The sequence below is a fragment of the Callospermophilus lateralis genome, chromosome 10 (assembly GCF_048772815.1).
Source record: "Callospermophilus lateralis isolate mCalLat2 chromosome 10, mCalLat2.hap1, whole genome shotgun sequence".
Lineage (NCBI taxonomy): Eukaryota > Metazoa > Chordata > Mammalia > Rodentia > Sciuridae > Callospermophilus > Callospermophilus lateralis.
Window position 1 is genome coordinate 59062382 of NC_135314.1, and position 22892 is coordinate 59085273.

The 22892-nt window shown below is 40.6% G+C and overlaps 1 protein-coding gene across 1 annotated transcript; it reads right to left on the reverse strand.

Annotated features, from left to right (window-relative positions):
• Positions 1-1490: 1490 nt before the first annotated feature.
• On the reverse strand, positions 1491-18948 carry Upk1b (uroplakin 1B). Its single transcript, XM_076868585.1, has 7 exons — positions 18880-18948; positions 17517-17717; positions 15169-15243; positions 14164-14286; positions 9884-10063; positions 5315-5398; positions 1491-1541 (listed from the first exon to the last, which is right to left on the reverse strand). The coding sequence occupies exons 1-7, from the start codon at positions 18946-18948 to the stop codon at positions 1491-1493; spliced, it is 783 nt and encodes a 260-aa protein (XP_076724700.1).
• Between the last annotated feature and the right edge of the window lie 3944 nt (positions 18949-22892).

Consider the following 22892-nt stretch of genomic DNA (forward strand, 5'->3'; position numbering starts at 1 on the left):
GAAACAGTCAGCCAAGTACAGGTGGATTTATCCCATACCCCAAGATGTCTTTGACCTGGAGAGATAAGGTGGGTTGGGGTGGGGAGAGCTGGCTTTGGTCTCCTAGCTGGGGAATCAGGGATCAGGAATCAGACTCTTGCCCTGGCTTGGCCCCCAGGTGCCCCCAACAGGTGTGCCCTCTGCTCCTCCCTCCTTTGCCCCAGTACAAAGCCTAACAAGAACCTGGTAAAGGTGCAGGTGGGGGTGCTCCGCGTGTCTGAATTAGCTGTCCCCAAATGACAAGTACATTTTCTTCATAAGGGACACAGTTGTTTTGGTGTCAGACAATTGCGCTCTCTCCAAGGGAAGAGGAAAAGGATCTGAAGGGCATCAGCTCCACCAGCACTTCTTGGGTAAGGAGAGCAGGAGTGAAAAGTCACAAGAAACACAAAATTCCAACAGTTTCACTGTCCATCAGGGCCAGCCCATAGCAGGAAACCACACCCTGTGTGCGCAGTTTCCATCTCCTCCACTTTAATTCCCAAGAAGTAGGCTCCTCTGTTGAGAAATCGATTTTGTTAGACTCATACAGGACCAGTTAGGGCGCCCGTATAAACAAAAGAAGTAAACAACTTTTAAAACCCTCTTTATTTATAAGATCAGGCAAACAGATGTTGAGTTACAGGAACTTCCTTTAGGACTGCAAATGAAACAGTTCAGAAGAGAAATATTTTGACAGCAAACAAAAATCCCTATAAATCACCTTGTTCTACCAGCCAGCCTTCATCTCACCTATTGGAAAGGTGTTTCAAGTTGAGACCGTTCAGGTTAAAGACTGAGTCAACATATAACAGGCCCCTTCAATGTCCTCAAAGTCCACATACTTTTAATTAATGGAGAATTGATGTTACTAAGCGTATCACTCCAAAGGGCATAACAGGGAATTTCAACCATCATTAACTAAAGATCACGGATTGCTCTGGAAAATAAAAGGATCCCAAAGTTTTATCAAAAGACTCACAAGTCCGTGGTAGATTGAAAGGCAAAAGACACAATTCAGCAATCTTTTGCTTCCTTCTCTCATCCAGACAATACTGAGATAAATGCAAGCCTGGAAGGTTTTTTTTTTTTTTTTTTTTTTTAAGAAAACAAGGAGAAATAGAGGCAGATTTGTTAATCATATACGGAGCTGGCTTACTGTGACAATATAGTTTCTTTGAATATTTTTATGCTCCAAATTAAAAATAAACAGGGATGAGAGAGGCTAGTCTCCACTTTCCAAATCCTCTCTGTCTTACAGTGCATAAAAATATTGCAGAATCTTAAAAATACTAGTCCTGAGAACTGCAAGATCCTGAGAGTTCAAAGGCTCTCCACATCAGCTGACTTGGCAATGTGAGATTAAACGTGCACAGGTTATAGCAGAGCTCGTGGACTGTTGGGAGAAAACAGGTTCCAGCACCAGGTCCAGAGTCACCCGAGGAAGGAGGTATGGTGGTGACACTTGATGCTCAATATTCAATTCGGCTCCAGTAGAACATGGTACCCAGGAGAACCCAAAACTAGAATAGAAAGGGGGAAACAAAACAAAATAAAATTTATAGAAATATTTACTTGAAAAAAAAGTAAAGTTAAGTTCTTTCAGGCTTAGGTGACACTGATTTTAAGATCAACCTTAAGCAACACTACAAGTCCAGATATGACAGAGTCCATTCTGATCTAAAGCATCAATTATTACCTGCCTCTCAGAGGCAGCCTTCCTGTTTCCTGCTTTCCAACCCCAATTGCCATCCTAGACTATGACTTCTGAGGTTGCTCTTCTTATTTCTATGCTAAGCTAGCCTCCTAGGGAAATTCTTTCTTCTTGATATCGGGGCTAATTAGTCCCCAATGAGGTCCCATTTCTAGTAGCTACCATTTTGGAGTAAGAGTTTTTTACTTCTAAGTATTGAACTCTTCTTCCAAGAGACTTCTCCTTTTTCTTCTGATGCCTATGATCTAGAATAGCTGCCCCTGATGAATTCTACAGAACCCAAAACCCAAGGAAACTGACTCAGTCCAGGTGTTGGAATATCTGAGTTCTGTTTTAGGTCTGGCAACTCCTCCCAGGGGACTTTAGCCAGTTCACTTAACTTTCCAGAGCCTCAATTTTTACATCTATAAAATAAATATAGCACCTTCTCTACCTACATCTGAGCTAGAGAAGTGAATGAAACAACAATGACAACAACAACAATAGTAAGAGTAATACTAATAATTGAAGCTAATGTTTATTAGGGGAACTTATATTCATCAGGCATTACTATTTCCAAAAACCTCTGAAGAAACTGAGGCACAGAGATGATAAGGAATTTAATCAAAGTCATAGAACTATGGGTGCTGGGTTCTGAGCCAGGTAGTTGACTTCGGAGTTTATCTGATTAAGCACTGGGGGAAAGCCCTTTGTAGTCAGCAGTGAACTGGACATGCCCAAGAGCTCTCCTCAAGTACTGTTCCTTGAAAGATGGAAGACTGGCTACCTACCAAGCTACTGTTGTGGGGGTTTAATACTGAAAGTATTTGATATGGTACCTTTTCCATAGCACACCCTCAATATCTTTAAGTCCCTTCCTTCCATCTTCTGAATTGCAAAAATTTACTATATCTAAAACCCACTTGATACTTGTGGACATATCAAGAGGTACAACTGGTCTGGAGATCTAAGATACTCAAAAACCTTTAAACGTCATCCTACAGTTCCCACCAACTGACTTGAATAGAAATTTTACTATTGATAGCTTTCATTCATTCAACAAATTATTGAACCCTTACTATGGGCTATGCTAGGTCCTGGGCAGCAAAGAGCATCTGATCCCTAAGCCTCAGGCAGTCAAATGGAACACAGCAGGGTAGTTCCACAACAGGTTATGCACAGGGTGTTGCAGGAACTCTGAAGGGGGTGGACCAAGGGATTACACCCTTCTCTTCCTGCCTCATTTAGTTTACTCCCCCTGAACCCAGCACTTCTCAAATTATGGTACCTAAACACCCTTTCCGGGTTTCAAGATGCTTAAACAATTATTTCAAGACTGCTTAAACAATTATTAGGGTTCGTTGGCATTTTCACTGTTTGACGGTACTAGTGCAAAAGCAGTGTAAGGTAAAAAATGGCTGTGGCCTTAGCAAGAATTGAGGTAGAGGAGCTAAAATATGTTAGTAGTCATTATATATTTCTCTTCTGTCATGTACTTGCAGTAAAAAACAAATACCAGTTTTACTGGAGATTATCCTCAACAGAGTAGTAAGAACTGGAATTTTCTTTCATTTTGACCTTTGAGTACACATCTTTTAAATATTCTGTGTGACAAAAGAGAAATATGCCTACAAAAGTCCTGTGGCATAGTGAAATATGGTTGTCTGGAAGAAAAACACTTGAGTAACTTGTTTGTGAGCTGACCTAGCCACATTTTTTTTATGAAGCACTATTTTTACTCGAAAAAATGACTAACAGATAGGCTATGGTTTTTCAGAACTGGATGTTTGCTCAGATATTATCTCAAAGATTTATAAAGTGAGTCTGTCCCTTCAAGGAAAACAACTGATAATTTTTTTTTCAGCAATAAATTTGAGCTTTCAAACAAAAATCAGATCTTTGGAAAACTGATCTGTTACCCTGAGCTTGACAGTGTTCCATTGCCTGAGATCTTTTTCCAATGTGGTGATATCAATGAAGTGATCTTTTGGTGTTGCAAAAAAACATCAATCAACATTTGGAAGACGTGCCTTACACAATGAACCAATATTTCCCCAAATAGCCAATTCCTGATGTTATAGAATTATGCATAGTAAAAGATTTATGCAAAGGGTAGTACAGACCAATGTAACATAGTTAATGTAATAACATGAAAAGTTTGTTAACACAGTTTCAGATTCTCTATGGCAATGGATATCTAAGAAAGTTGTGGAATTTGGTGAAGTATCAAAATAATATTCACAATTATCTTCAGATACGGTTATTAAAGCATCCCTGCTGTTTTGACTATACATCTACGTGAAGGATGTATTTTCTTCACATCTTTCAACCCTGTCGACATATTACAGCAGATTGAATGAAAGACCAAAAGAGAGACTCCAGCTGTCTCCTACTAAACCAGACATTAAAGAAATTTGAAGAATATAAAATGATGCAATTTTCCCCCATTTTTTTGTATTGTAAAATAGTTACTTTTCCCACCAAAATGCTCTTTAAGTTAGCTACATTATGATTATTGTAACTGCATCTTCATCATCGTTGTTGTTATTATTTGACATGCTGGGATGAAACCCAGGGCCAGACAAGCACTTTGCCACTGAGTCTCATTTTTTGTTTTGTAAAATAGTCATTTTTACCCACCAAAAGATGTCCTTTATGTTAATTGTGTCATTACTATTGTAACTGTGTTGTTGTTATTGGACAATGCTGGGATTGAACCCAGGGCCCTGGGCATGCCAGGCAAGCACTCTACCACTGTACTACAACCCCAGCCTCCTACTAATTATTTTAAAGTGAATTAACAAATATTCACTTTTTTTCTATCTTAATTTCTGATGGGGGTAAATATTAGTAGATATAGGCTATATAGGTAATAGCTTTTTGCAGTCCTTAATACATTTTGGGAATGTCGAGGGGCTGTGAGACCAAAGTTTGGGACTGCTCCCTGAATACAGTGTTTCTCAACTTCAACAGCAAATTGGAATCATTTGAGGTGGGGAAAAAAACCTGGGCCCCCACGGCAACTGAGTCAGAATCTCAGAGACTGAGATCCAAGCTCTTTTTGTTATTGTTGTTGTTGTTTGTTTGTTTATAGCTCTTCAGGAGACTTTAATGTGCATCCAGGGCTGAGAACCACAGCTCTCATCTCCTGCTTGCATGTGCAGTCAATAGAGAGGGCAGTAGGAAATGATGAGACCAAAGGGGGCAGCCTTTTGGAAGGAACTAGGTGGATGAGGCTTGGGCAGGAGCCACCTAGGTAACTGACAGTCTTTGGGGTCTAGTTGTAATGCATTACTGAGATCTGGAGCCCCGGAGCAGCAGGCTGGAGTTCAGTAAGAAGTCTAGGCAGGGGAAAGAGGCAGTCACACCCCAGAGGCAAGTGCATCCCTGATAGCCAAAGAAGGTCTGGTAGGGAAGTTAACTCCCCACACCTCAAGGGGGCCCACTGTCCTTGTTCTGCTGTCAGAAGCTTCCTGACTAGCTTTCAGCTTTGAGGTTCTGTTTCCTGACCTTCTAGTGTGGTTGAGAAAACCAGTGACAATTTTAAGGTTTTTCCTTTTCATCACCCTTTCAGAAATAAAGCATGTGCCAGAGGATACTCACAGTCCAGCAGAGAATGGCAAATCCAAACCAGGCAACCCCCCAGGCCTGTCGGTTCATTGGTCCAGAGATGAGTTCATAGCAGCCCTGGAGGGGATGATCCACATTGGTGTGAGAGCAACCAGGACAAAAGATGTGAGAGATCAGTGGGAAAGCAGATTACTACTGGATGGATGCCCTCCAAAGTCCAGTTTCACAACCAGGCTATTTCCACCTCCCTGTGGACAGTCAGCTACTAGAAGTCTTTTGCTAAAGGAATATAAGTAACACTGTTGAATTATTAGTCTATGTCACATTTATTTGTATCTTTATCACTCAGTCTTATTAGCAAAACTGTTACTATTAATATATATATATATATAATATTTTCCCCATATTGAATATATGGATAATAGATGCTCAATAAAATTTGAATTCTTTTCTCCTCCCCAAAGGGCAGAATTACTTTTTGATTTGTTCATTCATTTTACTTAAAAGTAAAAATTATTCTGGTTTTGAAAATCAGAGGTCTTCAGTAGTCATTTAAAAATAATTATTAAAGGAATCCCGACCAACATCATGTTCCCTAATTCTCATTTGACATCATTATTTCAACATTATTGGATTCCAGTGAGATTTCAAGGAGCCATGATACATATGCAAAAGAGTGATTAACTTTTTTATTCATTTATTCATACATGCCACAATTCAGTGAGCATTTATACATGGCATACTCTGTTCTAGCCACCTGGAACAATATCCATGTGTAAGGCTAGAACTGCCATCTGAGCAACCTTTACTAAAGCCCTAGGAATTATAAGTAATCCCTAGGAAATTCAGTAACAAGGGTCAATGCCATGGACCATGAGGTCCTGAGGCAAATGTGCTAGATTTACCAGAAAATGTCAGCAGATTCCAGCAGATACCCTAGGCTTACCAAGTTCAGGCTCCATTCAGTGACCACTCATGGCCACTTGAGCTTCTGTCCTCATGACTCTGCCCCAGTCCCCTGTTAATCTACATTTGTGTCCTTCCTTTGCTTTTCTTTGATTTCTTTACCATTTTACTCTTCTCCATTTATATTACAGGCATTTTCATTTTCTAAATGGCCTAGTGAAAAAATCTTCAAATTATCTTTAACGTTTTTTTTTTTTTTTCTGTAGCCAACATCCAACACTTGAGCAAATCTTTTTGGTTTGGCTTTAAAAATATATCCCATCCAAAAGCTTCCTCCTATCCCCTGGTACCACCTTGGCCTCCCAGGGTCTCACTTCAGGATTGCAACAATGGCCTCCTAACCGTTCTCCCCGAGGCCTGAGTGAACTCATAAGATCTAGACCCATCCTTGCCTTATAGCTATCCTTCACCCATCATGACCCCGTCAGACTCACCTCCTTGGTGTTCCTCCAGAAATCTAAGAATCCTCCCACTGGAGGGCCTTAATGTTTTTTGCTTCCTTTATTTAGAATTCTCTCCCCCAATCTTCCAGTGTCTCATTTTCTCACTTAATTCAGAATTCTGCAAATATCATCCTGACCAAGCCTTCCCTGACAACTAGAGTGAAAATCTCCTTCCCCCATCATTCTTTGTATGGTTACCCTGCTTTGTTGCTGCTCATGGCATTTATCACCCCCTGGATTTCTACCACTTCTTTGGTGCCATGTTTACTATTTGTCTCCCATATAAGAAGGCAAGTGCCACAAGGGCAGAGATTTTGTCTTGTTCATTGTTGAATCTCCAGATGAAGAATAAGTGCCTGACACATAGAAGACACCTAGTAAACATTTATAGAGCAAATGGAGCATGATATTAGGGAATGATTACAACAGCATCTTTTACAATACAATTGAAGGTTCACAAAACACTCCCATCCTCCTGAAGGTCCTGGGAGGTGATCGTTCATCTAATAACATATACAAGAGCCCTTTAGGCCCGGTGCCTGGTGCCAGGTGGGCATTTAACTGTGACAAGACAGAAATAGGTTTTGCCTTCACGGAGCTCACAGAGTAAAGTCCCAGTTTTCCATCTCTTCCCTTTAGTATGTTTTCACATGCTGTAATCATTTCGGTGGTGTTCACTTCCTTACATCATACTATTCTTAAGGTGTAGTGATCAGTATTTGCATGTAGCATTTCTGAAACATATGGAACATGATATAGCATTATTTATATATATATATATATATATATATATATTTGCATCTGACCTGTGAAATTCTGGTTGGTTTCTACCATTACCACACTTATGATGGCTTTGCTAATTATGTTAGTCTTCATGTCTGTAGCAGCACATTTGTGCACTGCAAATCTTTTTTTTTTTTTTTTTTTTGAGAGAGAGAGAGAGAGAGAATTTTAATATTTATTTTTCAGTTTTCTGCAGACACAACATCTTTGTTTATATGTGATGCTGAGGATCGAACCCGGGCCGCAAGCATGCCAGGCAAGCACGCTACCACTTGAGCCACATCCCCAGCCCCACTGCAAACCTTAAAAAGCTACAGTGTGAATGTAAAAAAGACAGCCCTTTGCTTCTTCATTCACTCACCCACCAAGCATTTATCGAGTGCCTGCTTTGTGCCAGGAATTATGCTAAGGATTGAAGACATAGAAATGAATAATATAAGTCTTTAAGGAAACTCAGAGAAAACAATAAGGAACAAACATGACAGATCAGGGTGTTGAATGCAATAGCAGGAATATAGTAGGTACTAAGTGGCACAGTTAGCTTTGTGGAAAGGATTTCTAGGAGGGAATTAGCAGGACATATAAGTCAGAGAATTGGATGCGGGTGAAGCTGGGGGAGCAAGATAGGGAGAATCAGAAAAATGACTAGTAGATCAGAAAGTATGTTGAGGGCAAAGAATGAATGAAGTTGAGGAAGTAGAAAGAAGCATAGAGAATCAGGGACCAGGAGAAATTTCAGAACTAAGGAATTTGGTGGAGGAGTAAGGCTGAGTGATGATGATTTGTGGTTGTGGTTCACTGGTAGGTGGTGGAGGTGGAGATGTCAAAGGCAGATGAGACCGAGGAACTGAAAGGGAAGGTGTAGAAAGGTTGTCAAAGTTGTTGTGGAGGTCCCAAGGCAGTGAGAAGAGAAAGAGTTAAACCTTATTTAACCTCAAATTTTTATCTATCCAAACTTGAGAAAATGCACAGTGTTAGGCTTGTTTTCATAACTTAGAATATTTTATGTGCTAGAGAAAAAAGTGTTGCTATGAAAGAAACCAATCATCTGAAGGCCAATCAGTCTGTTATTGGTCTTAAAGAGGTGACACAGTGTATAAGTAATTACAACCCAATCAAGATTGGTTTGCATGAGCCAGTTCCAATGTTGAAATATTAAAAGCACTTTTTAAGTTGTGAGAGTGATAGTTATATTTCATGCTGTTATTATAAAAAAGCAACAAATTTAATTTTTATAACTCTGAAAATAACTGGTTAAAACAATTCCAGAACAAAGCTGCTGTACAGCTAAATGTGGGTTGCTCAGAATACCGCTTCAGACTCATCTCCATCATTCTGATGTCGTTCCCTAAATAACGTATTCAATCCTAGTCTGAGCACCTTGCTAGATGTGGTGTGATGATCAGCAGTACAGTGCCTGTCACTCAGACAGACAGTTTGTATCATTCACTCCCAAACTAAAGAGTGTGACATTTCCCAATTATGGAATAAACCAGCATTCAATCAGGTTTCCTTAAAGGGCTAACTCCCAAAGCAGTGCACAGCTTGAGTGTGTGATGTTGTGCTCGGTGGCTACAGGTCTGTGGGAGCTCTCCACAGGGCTTCTGGGGACAATTACCAAGTCTATTGGCTTACAGTCTGTGCCCTGAGCCAGACTGCTTGGGTTTGAATTCTGACTACCTTTTACTAGTTGTGTGTGACCTTGGGCAAGGTACTGCTTAGCATCTCTGTTTCTTAGTTCCTCATCTGGGAAAATAGAGATCACATAGGCACCTCCTTTTGAGCATCAAAGGTGTTAGTATATGTATGGCATGCAGAACAGCATCTGGCGTCTAGTAAGAACTCAGTAAATGTTTCACGATCATCATCATATTATCCTCCTCTGCCTGGAGATACTTTTTCATAAACCATCTGTGTGTAAACCATCTTTGACCCAAATTACCAATCAAACATTTTATTAAGATTGCCTCATATTACCAATGAATAAGAAATGTGGATACATAATTACTGCATGTACCCTCTGCAATTGCCATTGCTTTGAAACTAGCAAAACATTCTTTTTGGTATCATCCCTTCTAATATATACACTTTGCAAAAATAGAGCAAATCTTGGTTTTATGTAGCTGTTTCTTGAAATACCAATTCTAGACATTATACAAATATTCATTTGAACAAAGTTGGATTTCACCATTGCAATTCTCCTGTTTTGTTATTTTATTAAAATATAAATGTGTCCATATCAATTCTAGATTAGCATTCATAATTAACTCACAAAGAAGGAATCAATTAACATGAGTTTAGAGGAAAAAAAGACAGAATACCTTACTGAGAAACTAGTACTTACAGTGACCATTATCTTTTTCTCATAAAGAGAAGCTTCTGGCAGGTCTTGGGAGGCAAGGGGACTCACCTGATCGTGATAATAACCAGGCACTCCTAGTTTGCAAGCCTCCAGGTTGAGAGGCTCTTTAAGGGTGTTCATGACACAGCACTGCCGAGGCCAGGGATAGTCAGCATCATTGTTCTCAGTCCGGAAGGCGGATGTGTATTTCTGCCAGTCTGATGGACCATTTACGCCACAGCAGTGATCCTGCCAGTGGATAAGAGATACGCAATTCTTTTTCATGGTCTTTCCTAGAGCCATCAATGTAGCAATTGAGTTTTAGAGAGAGAAAGAAGATATGGAATGTATACCATATCTTACGTTTACTAAAAAATTCCCAAACTAGAGTTGAAGGCATCAATAACTTACATCAGAGTTTGCAAAGTATTTTTCACATTTTTTACTTTACTAGCCTTTAATGAGCCCTGTAGCTTTCGACATGTTTAAAACTCTCTAAGACTCATTTTTCTTAACTGCAAAGCTGGGATAAATATAGTATCTACTTTACAGAGTTTTTGTAAGGATTGAATGAGATGATGTACTTAAGGGGTTGGTACAGTGCTTGGCTCATAGTAAACCCTTAAATCTTTATTATTAATACTAATATCTTGGTACAATAATGTGAGAGAGATATCGTTATTCTAACATTACACATGAGCAAATTTAAATGCAGAAAATTAAAAATTAGTGGTGTAGAAATTTTAAGTAATTCTTGTTTTGCTTTTCTGCATTTTTACCATTTTTCTGAATAATTGTGTAATATGTTTATAAGGGAAGAAAATAAACTGGAAAAAAGTGTTAAAACCTGGTGTCATGCAGCTATACCTCTACACAGAAAAGGAGGATCAATTGGCACGTAATTGATATCCTTATGTTGGCTGGAATGCAAGATAGAGGATAAAGCAACCCATATCACTTTTCTTCTTTATCATAAATTCTCTAAATGTTTCAAGGGAGGAAGCATTTATTTTAGAATAAATGTACCCTAGAAAATTTGATGATAAAAATCATGTTTACAGGGTATCCAATTTTGCCATTGGAGAATTGGAAATATTTGATCAAGAGAAATAATTCTTCTGTATTGACTGGACCATTCTGGGGGAAAAAATGGTTAAGTTTGAGCCATGCTTGTTTCAGACCAGGATTTAGGTAGGAACAGAGAAGAGTTAAGAGTCTAGAATTGAGCCCTGTAGTACTGTAACACTAAGTTAGGAAAGGGTGAAAACCCAGCAAAGGGGGTCAAGTAGGAGTAGCCCATGAGACAAATGCTGATGGGAGGTCAATAAGATGAGGACAGAAACTTAGTCATTGAGGTTGGCAGGATGGAGGTAACTGGTACCATGATAAAGGCTGCTTTGGTGGAGTGGTGGGGTCAGAAGCCAATTATAGTTGGATGAAAGCAGATGAGAGGCATGAAAATGTAATCAGCAAGTGTTAGCATCTCTTTTGAGATATGCCACGAAATAGAACAGTTTGTGGACAGAATAGTGGGTGAATGTGGAGAAAGAGTTTTTGTTGTTGTTGTTGTTTGTTTTGTTTTTTAAAAAAACATGTACAACTGAAGGAGTTCTTGCAGGCTGATTTAAGGGGAAACGAATGAAGCAGATGAGAGCAAGGAAGTTTGTTGAAGTGAAGGAGAGATGCAGAGTAAAAAACAGGGATTTGGATAATGGACAGTCCATTTGTCATCACTAGAGAGAAGGAAAAACACATGAGTGCAGAAACATGTAAATGGGCAGATTTGGTGATAGAGATGTTTTTTGTCTGATTCCTTCTATATTCTGTGTGTGTGTGTGTGTGTGTGTGTGTGTGTGTGTGTATACTGGGGATTAAACTCAGGGCACTTGACCACTAAGCCACATCCCCAGCCCTATTTGGTATTTTATTTAGAGACAGGGTCTCACTGAGTTGCTTAGCACCTGACTTTTGCTGAGGCTGGCTTTGAACTCAAGATCCTCCTGCCTCAGCCTCCTGAGCTACTGGGATTACAGGTGTGCACCACCATGTCCGGCTTCCTTCTATTTTCTTAATACAATATGAGGTGAAATCAACAGCTGAAAGTAAGGGGGAGGAGAGAGTATACAGATGTAAAGAGAGGGGAGAATATATGAAATACTAGAAAACAAATTTTCAGGGAAAAAATACTAGGAAATATAGAGTGCCTATCTGAGCCTTATGGTCACAAATTTAGTTTTAAATTAGTCACCAGAGTTGTGTAATATTTAGCTCTTAGGGTGTAGCTGAAGAGTGGGTGAAAATTGCATTCCCACAGTGGGGGTCAGGTAGTTCCCTGATGAACAGCAACAGGTAAGGGAGTAAAGGAGGTTGATGAAGGGACAGTTAAGAGGGAAGAGAACATGAAAAGGGTGATATAGCATGAAAAGGTGGCCAATTAATTGGAGATCCTGAAGGAGAAAAAATTATTAGAATGGAAATATAAGAATAAATGAAGAGGGACTGGGGCTAAGGCCCAGTAGAACAGTGCTTGCCTTTCATGTGTGAGGCACTGGGTTTGATCCTCAGCACCACATAAAAATAAATGAACAAAATAAAGGTATTGTGTCCATCTACAACTAATACACACACACACACACACACACACACACACACACTACTTGGCTGCCATAGTATTTCCTTCTTTCCTTCATTCCTCCTTCAAACATTTGAACTTTGCTTTATCCTCTCTATTTTGCATTCCAGCCAACATAAGGATATCAGTTACGTGCCAATGATCTTCCTTTTCTATGTAGAGGTACAGCTGCATGACACCAGGTTTTAACACTTTTTTTTCCAGTTTATTTTCTTCTCTTATAAATGTAACACACAATTATTGAGGAAAATGGTAAAAATGCAGAAAAGCAAAACAAGAATTACTTATAATTTCTACACCACTAATTTTTAATTTTCTGCATTTAAATTTGCTCATGTGTAATATTAGAATAACGATCTCTCTCACATTATTGTACCAAGATATTAGTATTAATAATAAAGATTTATTAAGCGTTTATTATGAGCCAAACCAAGCCAACCCCTTAAGTATAATATATATATTATATATATATATATATATAATATATATATGTTAAAAATATGTTTTATATATATATATATATATTAAAAAAAGAATAAATGAAGATAAAATAGAAGACAGTGGACAGAGTGGGGTTTTCTTAGCATAATTATTGGTTATGACACACTAGCCATGGCTGTGGAAGAGGATGGCTGAGCTGAGGTGGAGAAGACCTTTGGAATGGTGTAGGACAGGGAATTGAGAGATCACATGTTTCCATGTGGTTGTCACAGTCTCACAGGCCCATGACAGGAATATGAATGAAGAGTGGACAGTGAGTGAAATATTGAAGTCCCCAATGAAGGGAATGACTGATTGGAAGGTGGCCGATAAATAATCATAATAAAGAAGGGTAATGGGCGATACAGACTGATGTCATGAAGTTCAAGTGTTTGAAGGAGGAATGAAGGAAAGAAGGAAATAGTATGACAGCCACGTAGAACACGGAGGCACTTAGTTAATTTCCAGTTCCTAGGGTGCATGAGATATGGGGGAAAGTGAGAGGATGAAGGGAAGGTAGTGCCACTAGGAGGCAGTTGAGTTTCTAGTAAAGCCAGAGAGAAAAGGGTGAGTTCAAAGAAGGAATGGATGTTATGAGAGGCTTTGCTGGTGACAGACTGAAAAGTTGGTGGGAGGATGGGGAGCAGGAGCAGGATAGGGAGAATTGGGTCACATTGGGGGTATATAGAAGAAAACAATTTATATGCATATGGAAATATGGGGGTCATATTCTGGAAGACTTGGACTTCTGATAGTATTTGAGATAAACTGGATGGTATGATTGCCAGTTAGAAAAAAATTGGGTGATTAAATTATATCCCCTGTCCTTAGCAGAACTGACACATGGGAGGTATAGAAATGTATCAGAAAGGTAAGATAGGCAGAATTTGCCATTTGAGTAGACATTTTTCTTTTAATGTGAATAAGACCTGCCGTCTAAGAAGCAGAGCATATGATTAATGTAAATTTCTTTGATCTACTTGCTATGAAGGTAAGCGAATCAACATCATGACTTGAAATTAAACATATATTTAGGGATTCCATTGAGTTATGTGTTCAACATTTTCCTCGTGCACCCCTGCCTCCACCAGTAAATAAGAGGCATAGATGACCTTGCCTGTCACAAGTTTCTTTCTGGAGGAAAGCCCCCTAGAGATGCTAACTTCACTCCCATCCATGTCCACCTGGCCACTGGTCTAGCTACAAAATGGCATCTCCCCAGGACCACCCACCTTACCTGGAGCATGAGCCTGTCCCAGGTTTTGGTGACTCCATTGTTTTTCCACTGGTCATCGTTGCTTGGAGGGCTGTTGTTTTGGTACCTCACCAGCATCTGCTTCAGGAAGAGGTTGGGTGTGAACTACAGGGACAGAGGCAAAAATAAGAGGGAGAGTTAGCATACTAGTGCCCAAAGAAGGGAAAATATTCTTCCCACCTGTTGCTGAGAACTCTGAACATTCTCTTAGAGCAAAACCATACTCAGAGATGCCAAGTAGAGTGGGCTAAGGCTGCCTGGTTGGCTTAAGTCCCTATGTGGGGAAGAAACCCCCATCTTCAACGAGGTTACTGTGACCAGGGTGAACAAATATTATAGGGTGGCATAGGGTAGGGAAACAGCAAGAAAAGAAGAAAGAAAGATAAGTCTTAGCTGAGGTAGAATATGGGTCAGAGTGAGATGAGCCTATGGTTACCAGGTTGGACCCTGGGAGTCAGGTTGCCTGGGGTCAGAATTCTGCTCTTTCTCACGTTTTTGCTGTGCAACTTCAGATGAGTTTTGTTACTTTATCTTCTTTTTTAGGGGGAGGGGCGTGTACTGGGGATTGAACTCAGGGGCACTGAGCCACATCCCCAGCCCTATTTTGTATTTTATTTAGAGACAGGCTCTCACTGAGTTGTATTTTATTTAGAGACAGCACCTCACTTTTGCTGAGGCTGGCTCTGAACTTGTGATCCTCCTGCCTCAGCCTCCCAAGCTGCTGGGATTGCAGGCATGCACCATGACACCCAGCTTGCTTTACCTTCTTACGTCTCATTATTATTATTTTTTCATTTATAAAATGACAGGAGATACTGCCTATCTCTTAGGTTTATGAGTATTAAGTAAAATTAACTATCTATTATTAGTATGCCTATTAGCATGCCTGGCACACAGCAAGGGCTTAATGCATGCCAGCTATTATGTTATTATGGTAATGGCGACTCATTATCATTTCTGCTCTGTGCTTTTGGGGAGCATACTCACAAAGTCTCGTTGCGTAGCTGCTGTGATGCAAGATGCGACTTCAAAACCGTATACTATAAACATCAGAATGAAATACTGGAAAAGAAACATACAAGAAAAAAGAATTACATTTATCCCCCAAAAGAGACTTCCCCAAATGATGGCTATCATTTTTCAGCACTTTAACCTAAATATAGTCATCTGAACATTCATGCAGTTATCACACAAGGCTTCTTTGATCAGCTGGTTGGAATGGGGCTTGGTTCTAGGTGCTGGGTGCAAGGCTTTGTGCTAGTCAGCAATACCCTCTGATTTTCTCAGGAGAACAAGTGGCCATTTGTTTAGGTTGGCTGAAGTCCCCATTGGGGGAAGAGACCTCCATCTTCAAAGAGGTCACTGTATGATCAGGGTGGATAGAGCTTTCTCATCCAGTTCCTGAATTTCTAGTTTAACTGGGAAAAACAAATGCAAGAGAATGAATTGATATGTGTGTGTGTGTGTGTGTGTGTGTGTGTGTGTGTGTGTCTGTGCGCGCACACACACGTATTCACGTATGTGTAGGCTCAGGGGCAGGCAGAGTCTTAGTGTGTCTCACATGATGGAGAGCCTTAAAAAGCTCCTCTAATTAAGAGATTTTCTTTATGCTTTTCAGAACATTTTAGAATCTCAGAGGTCAGAAGAAGATAAACCAGCATCTGTTGAACATCTGGTGTCCTTCGTAACCAGGACCTCGGTATATCAGAGAAGAGCCAGTAGCCAGGCACACAGTGTCTCAGTGGCATCCTCCTCCCACATCCTGTCACTCATGTGAATAAAGCAGAGCTCACCAGGTGTACTGGTGGGGTTTGTGTTGTGCGTGTGCATGGGGCACATGGGCTGTACACCCATGGTGGCACATAATGCCTCCCTGTGACACCATCTCTATTTCTAGCTGGAAAATACCGGGCAGCAGATGTCCTTTAAGTCTAGGTGAGAGTTCTGCCTTTGCCTTCCTCGGCTTTACACGTGCACTTTTGGTCCTTGTGTCCTTTGTGAGAAGGGGGACTGTGGTCAGAGTCAGTGGGGGAGGGCAGGGAAAAACGTCCTCCTCCTTTGCTCCTGGGAAGCTTTCTGAACAGAATCCTCTACTGCCCACGCCACCTGGACGGTAAAAACCTCTGTCTGCTGTCAGGGGACCTTCAGAGGCCGGCCCTGTACTGTTTTTCCCTGTATTGGCTCCACCTTGATACTTGTCAAGAGATGTGCTGCTCCTCTCACAGAGCCTCAGGACATCTCTGAGGGACTCTGGGAGGGTGGCATGGGGTGAGGTGAAGGCTGTCTTTAGGGACACGTGCCTCTCCTCTCCCTCTTCCTTGCATTCCTTTCCCCACCCTCCCAAAGTGGGTGCATTTGCCCTTGAACTAACTCACACTAAGGAAACAGAGAATGGCAATGGTCTGCATTCCCTGAGTACCAGGACAGTAGTTTGCTTACAGGAAAAGTAAACCAACAGGTACCTAAAGTTGTGGGACTTGTTTCTAAAAGTCGAACTCAGATCCTGAGCATTTGGGCAGGAAAGTTGTTTCAGAGGTTGGGAGTTATGTATGTGTGTGTGTGTGTGTGTGTGTGATGTGTTTTCCCATGGCAACACAAGAAACTTCTGTCCTGGTGCATAGGGGCAGGCAGTAGAGATCTAGGTGCAACTTAGAGGTTTCTTAGCTCTGCTGGCCTCAAATTTGCTTCCATCTATGAAGGCAGGTCGCAGTCTTGCTGTATGTGGTTTGGGGACAGGGTTAGAGCCTCCACAGGTGGGTGTGAGTGGAAGGGGCACTCGCAGTGGGGCTTGTCAAGTTTTTCTTGATGTGGGAAGGGCAGGCCCTCATATAAACCCAGCAGCCTTGAGCTCAAAAATCTTCAAAAATCCTCCTACTTTCTCTGAAATCTTCATGGCTACTTGGTATTTTATGTCCTTACATATTAATGATTAATATTAAAATAGTATTTAAAACTACTTCTTGTCAAGGGCAAAAAATCTAATAAACAAGTTCTCACAATTTTTTTTTTTTTTTTGGTCCTATGTAATTTCTGGCTGTATATGTTGAGCAACTGCAGATATCAGTTAGAGAAGCACAGATCTAGAAAATAATCAGTAGAGTCACCCCCAGGTGTCTCCCTTTGGGTTCCCTGGTGGGAACCTTCTGGACTTCTTGAGAATGTTCTTGCTCCAAGGGGTGATCTCACTGCAGGGAATCTCCCTGCTTTTTCACCCTTATCTGGAACTCTCTACTCCTACGTGGGTCATGGAAAGCCTAGAAATTGTGCTCAGTGATAAGAAACAATCCATTGAAATGGGTTCATGAAAACAGTTACAGAGAGTTTTAAGGTCTTACTGCCAGAAGAATTTTCCTGTTGGACTTCATGATGCCCACAATGCCTAGGACGGACAGGCAGAAGAGGCAGATGCCCACAAACATGCCGATCCAGGCAGCCCCATAGATGTCATCATTGTTGGTGGCTTCCAGCAGGGGGTAGAGGCTGTGTTGATCAGATACAAAGAAGATGCACTCTGCAGTCAGGGCGATGCCACACATCTGGGAGCAAGCCAAGAGTGGGTGGTGTCAGGCAGGTGGCCAGGAGCACAGCATTGGGAAAGGGAATGGAGGTGAGGGTGGGTGAGACAGACTGACTCCCTCCCCTGCACAGATTTTATGCAACTGACTTCAACTCCTCATTACCAGGAAATCAAACAGCTAATTCCATCCTGCTCCTTCCTTCCATATACAGTCTCCCTTGGATACTACTTTCTTTCACATGTCTCTTGGTCTTATTCCTATTTGGGAAAATACCTAGATAATTTTAGACCATCCAAAATACAATCTGACATGGCTTCTATTTTTTTTTTTTTAATTGCTAGGGATGAATCCAGGACTTCATGCATGCTAGGCAACTGCTCTACCACCAAGCAACATTCCAGCCCTAGATGGTGCCCTTTAAAAAATATATATTTATTTATTTATTTTTAGTTGGACACAACACCTTTATTCAATTTATTTATCTATTTTTTTGTTTTTATGTGGTGCTGAGGATTGAACCCAGAGCCTTGCACGTGCTAGGTAAACGCTCTACCACTGAGCCACAGCCTCAACCCTAGATGGTACCTTTTTTATATGAAGGTTACCACTCACCCCTAGCCCTCCCCCACTGCCTTATTGCCAACATTGCTGTATTGTAATATTTGAAGTGGTTCTGATCATACTTATCAGTGAGAGCTAGAATCTTGGCTAGAAGCTTATCCCATGGCCTGTATTTCATGGATGAGACATCTTGGCCCTGAAAGGTGATGACTTTTCCAGGGATACACATTAAGTCAGAGGCAGAGCTGGCCCAAGAACCAGGTCCCTTGACTCCCAAACGAGTGCTCTCCCTTGTACCCACACAGCTTGACCTAGAAGACATTCCCACATCCCGATATTGGCCTCTGTGTAGGAGAACAAGAAGATGCAGATATTTGCCCTAACAACCTTAGTAACAGATTCCCAAAATCAGACCAAGATGAAATCCGAAAGAAGCACTGAAGTGCATGTGTGGTAGGTATGTTTGGATACTGGCTGTGGTGGATGTGACTTCTTTTAGATTTTTATGCTTTAAAGTTGAAAGCAAAAGTCATTATTTTCATTTTAAATCTTTCTTTTGATTAATCTAAACTCATGCTTACAGGAAGAGCAGACTTTTCTGAAAATTCTCATTACTTACACCAACAATCACATTTCCAAAAATCAGCAGGCCCTGGAAGCAACGGACAGTGGAATCCTCCTTGGCCATCTTCAGGATTTCTCACAAGCTGAAGACACAGTTGAGAATGTTATGCTTTAGTAGGAGCAGATAAATACTGCTGTGGTATCTATAACATGACTACATCATGACATTGTGTATTAAAACACAATGTGTCCCAAAACATCCAAACTTGGGGTATGTATAATCTTAAAGTAATGGAGGAAATTTGATTAGTGAGCTTAGTAATCACAATAACTTTATAAACAAGAAAAAGAAAAATAAAGGCTCCCAGAGTCTGATGAGTGCCTTTGAGGTACAGGAGACATACTTCTGAGAGATGAACTGAGGCCCTTCAAGGATAAACAGGAGACCTGAGATGGTGAGGACTGCAGGACTGACACACACCAGAGTCCTGCATATCCTCTACCAGGGACCTACCAGGACAGAATGAAACCCAAAGATAAACTCATAGAGTTAGTGATTGGTTTTCATATGAACTGTGGGTTTCTGTTAAAAACCATTATTTTATGAATATTTTGTTATTAAAAAATACTTGGCAAATAAAATGTCACAGAGAGTGTTACTGATATACTAATACGTAGACTGCTGAAAGAAGAAGTTCAGATAACGGAAGTATAGAGAGAAAAGGGCATGCTTCACACTCATACACCTAATTCTCATAAGCCAACTAGGTAGAACAAGAAAAGAGAGGAGGCAGCTGCGTTTTGCAGATCAGAAAACTTAAAGCTTAAATTGGGTTATCCAAAAAGCAACAGCAGAGATGAATGTCTTCAGCTTTTGGGAAGTCCTTGTCTGTATGACTCTAGGACCCAAGCACTTCCCTGCAGCTAACACTGGCTCCCAGAAATGATGCAAAAGGTTCAGGTTCAGAGATAGCTGAACACGGGCTTCTAGCCTCTCTGAGAATTACCTGGAAGGAACACATGGGTGAGTGTTTAGGTCAATCATTTGGGCTTCTGAGCTTAGTACATCTTGAGAAAAGCCATCCCCATCTCTTAATAGTTTATTAATTAATCAATCAACTAGTCAATTCATGTATTCATGGTCTAAATCAAAAGGTATTAAATGTTATAATTTGCATTGTGAGGTATACACAGAAATGTAAGGGAGATTGTTTATTCTAGGCTTTTGTGTTTTAGTAGGGAAGTTATGTTCCATGTGGTTGTGCAGACACAAAATACTGAGGGTTCTGAGGAAAGGAGCCATAGGTCTTGCAGAATGTGTGTGGTTTTGACCAGTAGAGTAGACCTGGGAACGTGTAGGAGGAAGCAGGGAACTGGGGATGAGCGACTTTCCAGGGAAAGAGAAAGTTAGGAAGTAGAGACAGAAGAGAAAGCCCCCCAGGAGACAATAAGGTAGCCAGTTCAGGCTTAATTACTGGTTTGTAGACCAGAATCAGTGGGAGGCAAGGCTTTTATTTGATTGAGGACTTGCTAAATTTTAACTCCCCTGTTGCACTATAATATATGACTTAGTCACTTTCTGGGAAATTGAAGCATCTATAAATATTTTCCTTTTGCTGTTTTCCTGGGAAACTAGGAACTTGAGGAGTTAAAATGTATGTGTATTCTTGGCTAGAATTTGGCACATAATGGGTACTCCATTAACGTTCACTGAGGAATGGAAGATTCTGTATCATTGTTGCACGATCCCTGTGTGAAGTTTCCGCTGAGAAATGCCATTCCTTTCTTTCCAGTGTTGTTGCACAGTAGATGGAGTGGAATCTTACTACATTAAAGAACTTAAAGCACAAAGTCCCCTAAAGGAGGATTTTACTCATGTACACAGATGAGTTGCGTGTGAAGTTCATTCCTGGTATGTACAGACATTATCTCTGACCAGTTGGGTCACTCTCTAAACTAGACTGTGAAAGATAGAAGTTCAGATAACAGAAGTATAGAGATAAAAGGGCAAAAATCTGGAGAGGCAAAATTCAGCACCATTATTGACCAGTATTATGCTGATTTTGCATCCACTTTTCAGGTAGCAGCCTATTTGTGGTGATTAATTTGACTTATGGAACAGAATGAAGAAGCATTTTTTTTGGAGGAAATTTAAAGTAATATGCATTTAAACAAAATGAACTATATGAATAACCAGGGGAAAGCAGGAGGGATATGGAGAAAAAGGAAAGGGTTAGACAGATCACCTTCAAGACTCCATTGGTCCAGAAAGGAGCTGACAGAACCCTGAGCTAGTCAATTATGAGTAAAATATATGCTTTTCCAAATATGACTCTGCCACCCAGTTTTTTTTTTCTTTTTACTTTCAGCCAAATGATTCTTTTTCCTTTTTAAAATTTGTTCTAATTAGTTATACATGACAACAAATGCATTTTGATTCATTGTACACAAATAAAACGAACACAATTTTTCATTTGTCTGGTTGTACTCAAGGTAGAGTCACACCATATGTGCAGTCATACATGTGCCTAGGGTAATGATGTCCATCCCATTCCACCATCTTTCCTGCCCCCATGCCCCTTCCCCTTCCCACCCTCTGCTTTGCCCAATCACAGTTCCCTAATTCCCCCCTCCCCATTATGGATCAGCATCCACTTATCAGAGAGAACATTTGGCCTTTGGTCTTGTGGGATTGGCTTTCTTCACTTAGCATGATATTCTCCAACTCCATCCATTTACCTGAAATGCCATAATTTTATTCTTTTTCAATGCTGAGTAATATTCCATTGTGTATATATACCACAGTTTCTTTACCCATTCATCTATTGAAGGGTATCTAGGTTGTTTCCACAGGTTAGTTATTGTGAATCGTGATTCTTTGAACATTGATGTGGCTGTGTTACTATAGTCTGCTGATTTAAGTCCTTTCGGTATAGGCCAAGGAGTGGGATAGCTGGGTCAAATGGTGCCACACAGATTTTTTAAAGAGAGGAAAGGGCAAATGAATACACCAAGGGAGAATTCCAAGGGTCAAAGTTAGAGTGAGAAAATGCAGATGAGGGAAGAATAAAGGAAGGAAGCAGATAGGAGCCTGGTTTGTGCAAAAAAAGCACAAAAGAAACCTCAACAGACATGGTAGGAATTGCCAGAGAGGCAGCCCAGCTGTGGGCTGGCTTATGGAAGGCAGGAACACATGATGGGCAGATATCCTGAATTTGCTGGTTACTAGAAGTTTTTCTTTTCTCCCTTAGGCCTTTGGCATAAGGGGCACTAATAACTTAGAAAGTTCACTATATTCCAAAGTAACAAAAATAGAAACAGAAGCTGTCATTGAACGGGCACTGAATTTGGATCTTTATGCTCATCTTCTCAACAGACTTGAGTGATGGGCGTTTTAACCAAAATCTGTATTTGTTTCCTACCACTTCTATAACAAATTACCACCAACGTAGTGGCTTGAAACCCCACAAAGGTATTATCTTACAGTTCCAGAGGGCAGAAGTCTTTAATGAGTCTCATGGGGCTCAAATCACTGGTGTTGTGTCAGCACAGGGCACTTTCTTAAAAGATCTAGGGGGAGAATCTGTTTGCTTCCATTTTGAGGATGAAGAAAAGGAGGCTTGGAGGGATTAGTTTGCCCAAGGTCACACTGCTAGAAGGTGCAGAAGCTGAGATTTAAACCTGGATCTGCTCTGAGGCTCCAGATCTCTTACCTAGCGCTGCAGTCTATAAGTGCTGCCACACTGCTAATACTCTCAGTAGAAAAAGCAGCAGCGGGCTTGCTTCCTTGCTGATCCCAGGAACCAAGGGAACAAACATATTTTCCCTGCTTAGAAGGCTCTGGTTTTGCAAATATCAGAGATACCAGGCCTTTCTTCATCCACTTCTTTGGCTTCTTGTTTCCTCAGCCCTTTAACACTGCACTATATATTCACATTTTCCCCAAATCCAATGCTATAGCCATATTCTTTCCCTAAACAGGTTTTCCACTACTCCCTGGGGTCAGAATTCTTGGAAGTTAAATGTGTAATGTGAAGTCAATGGGAGAGTCAGCATTTCATAACTTGT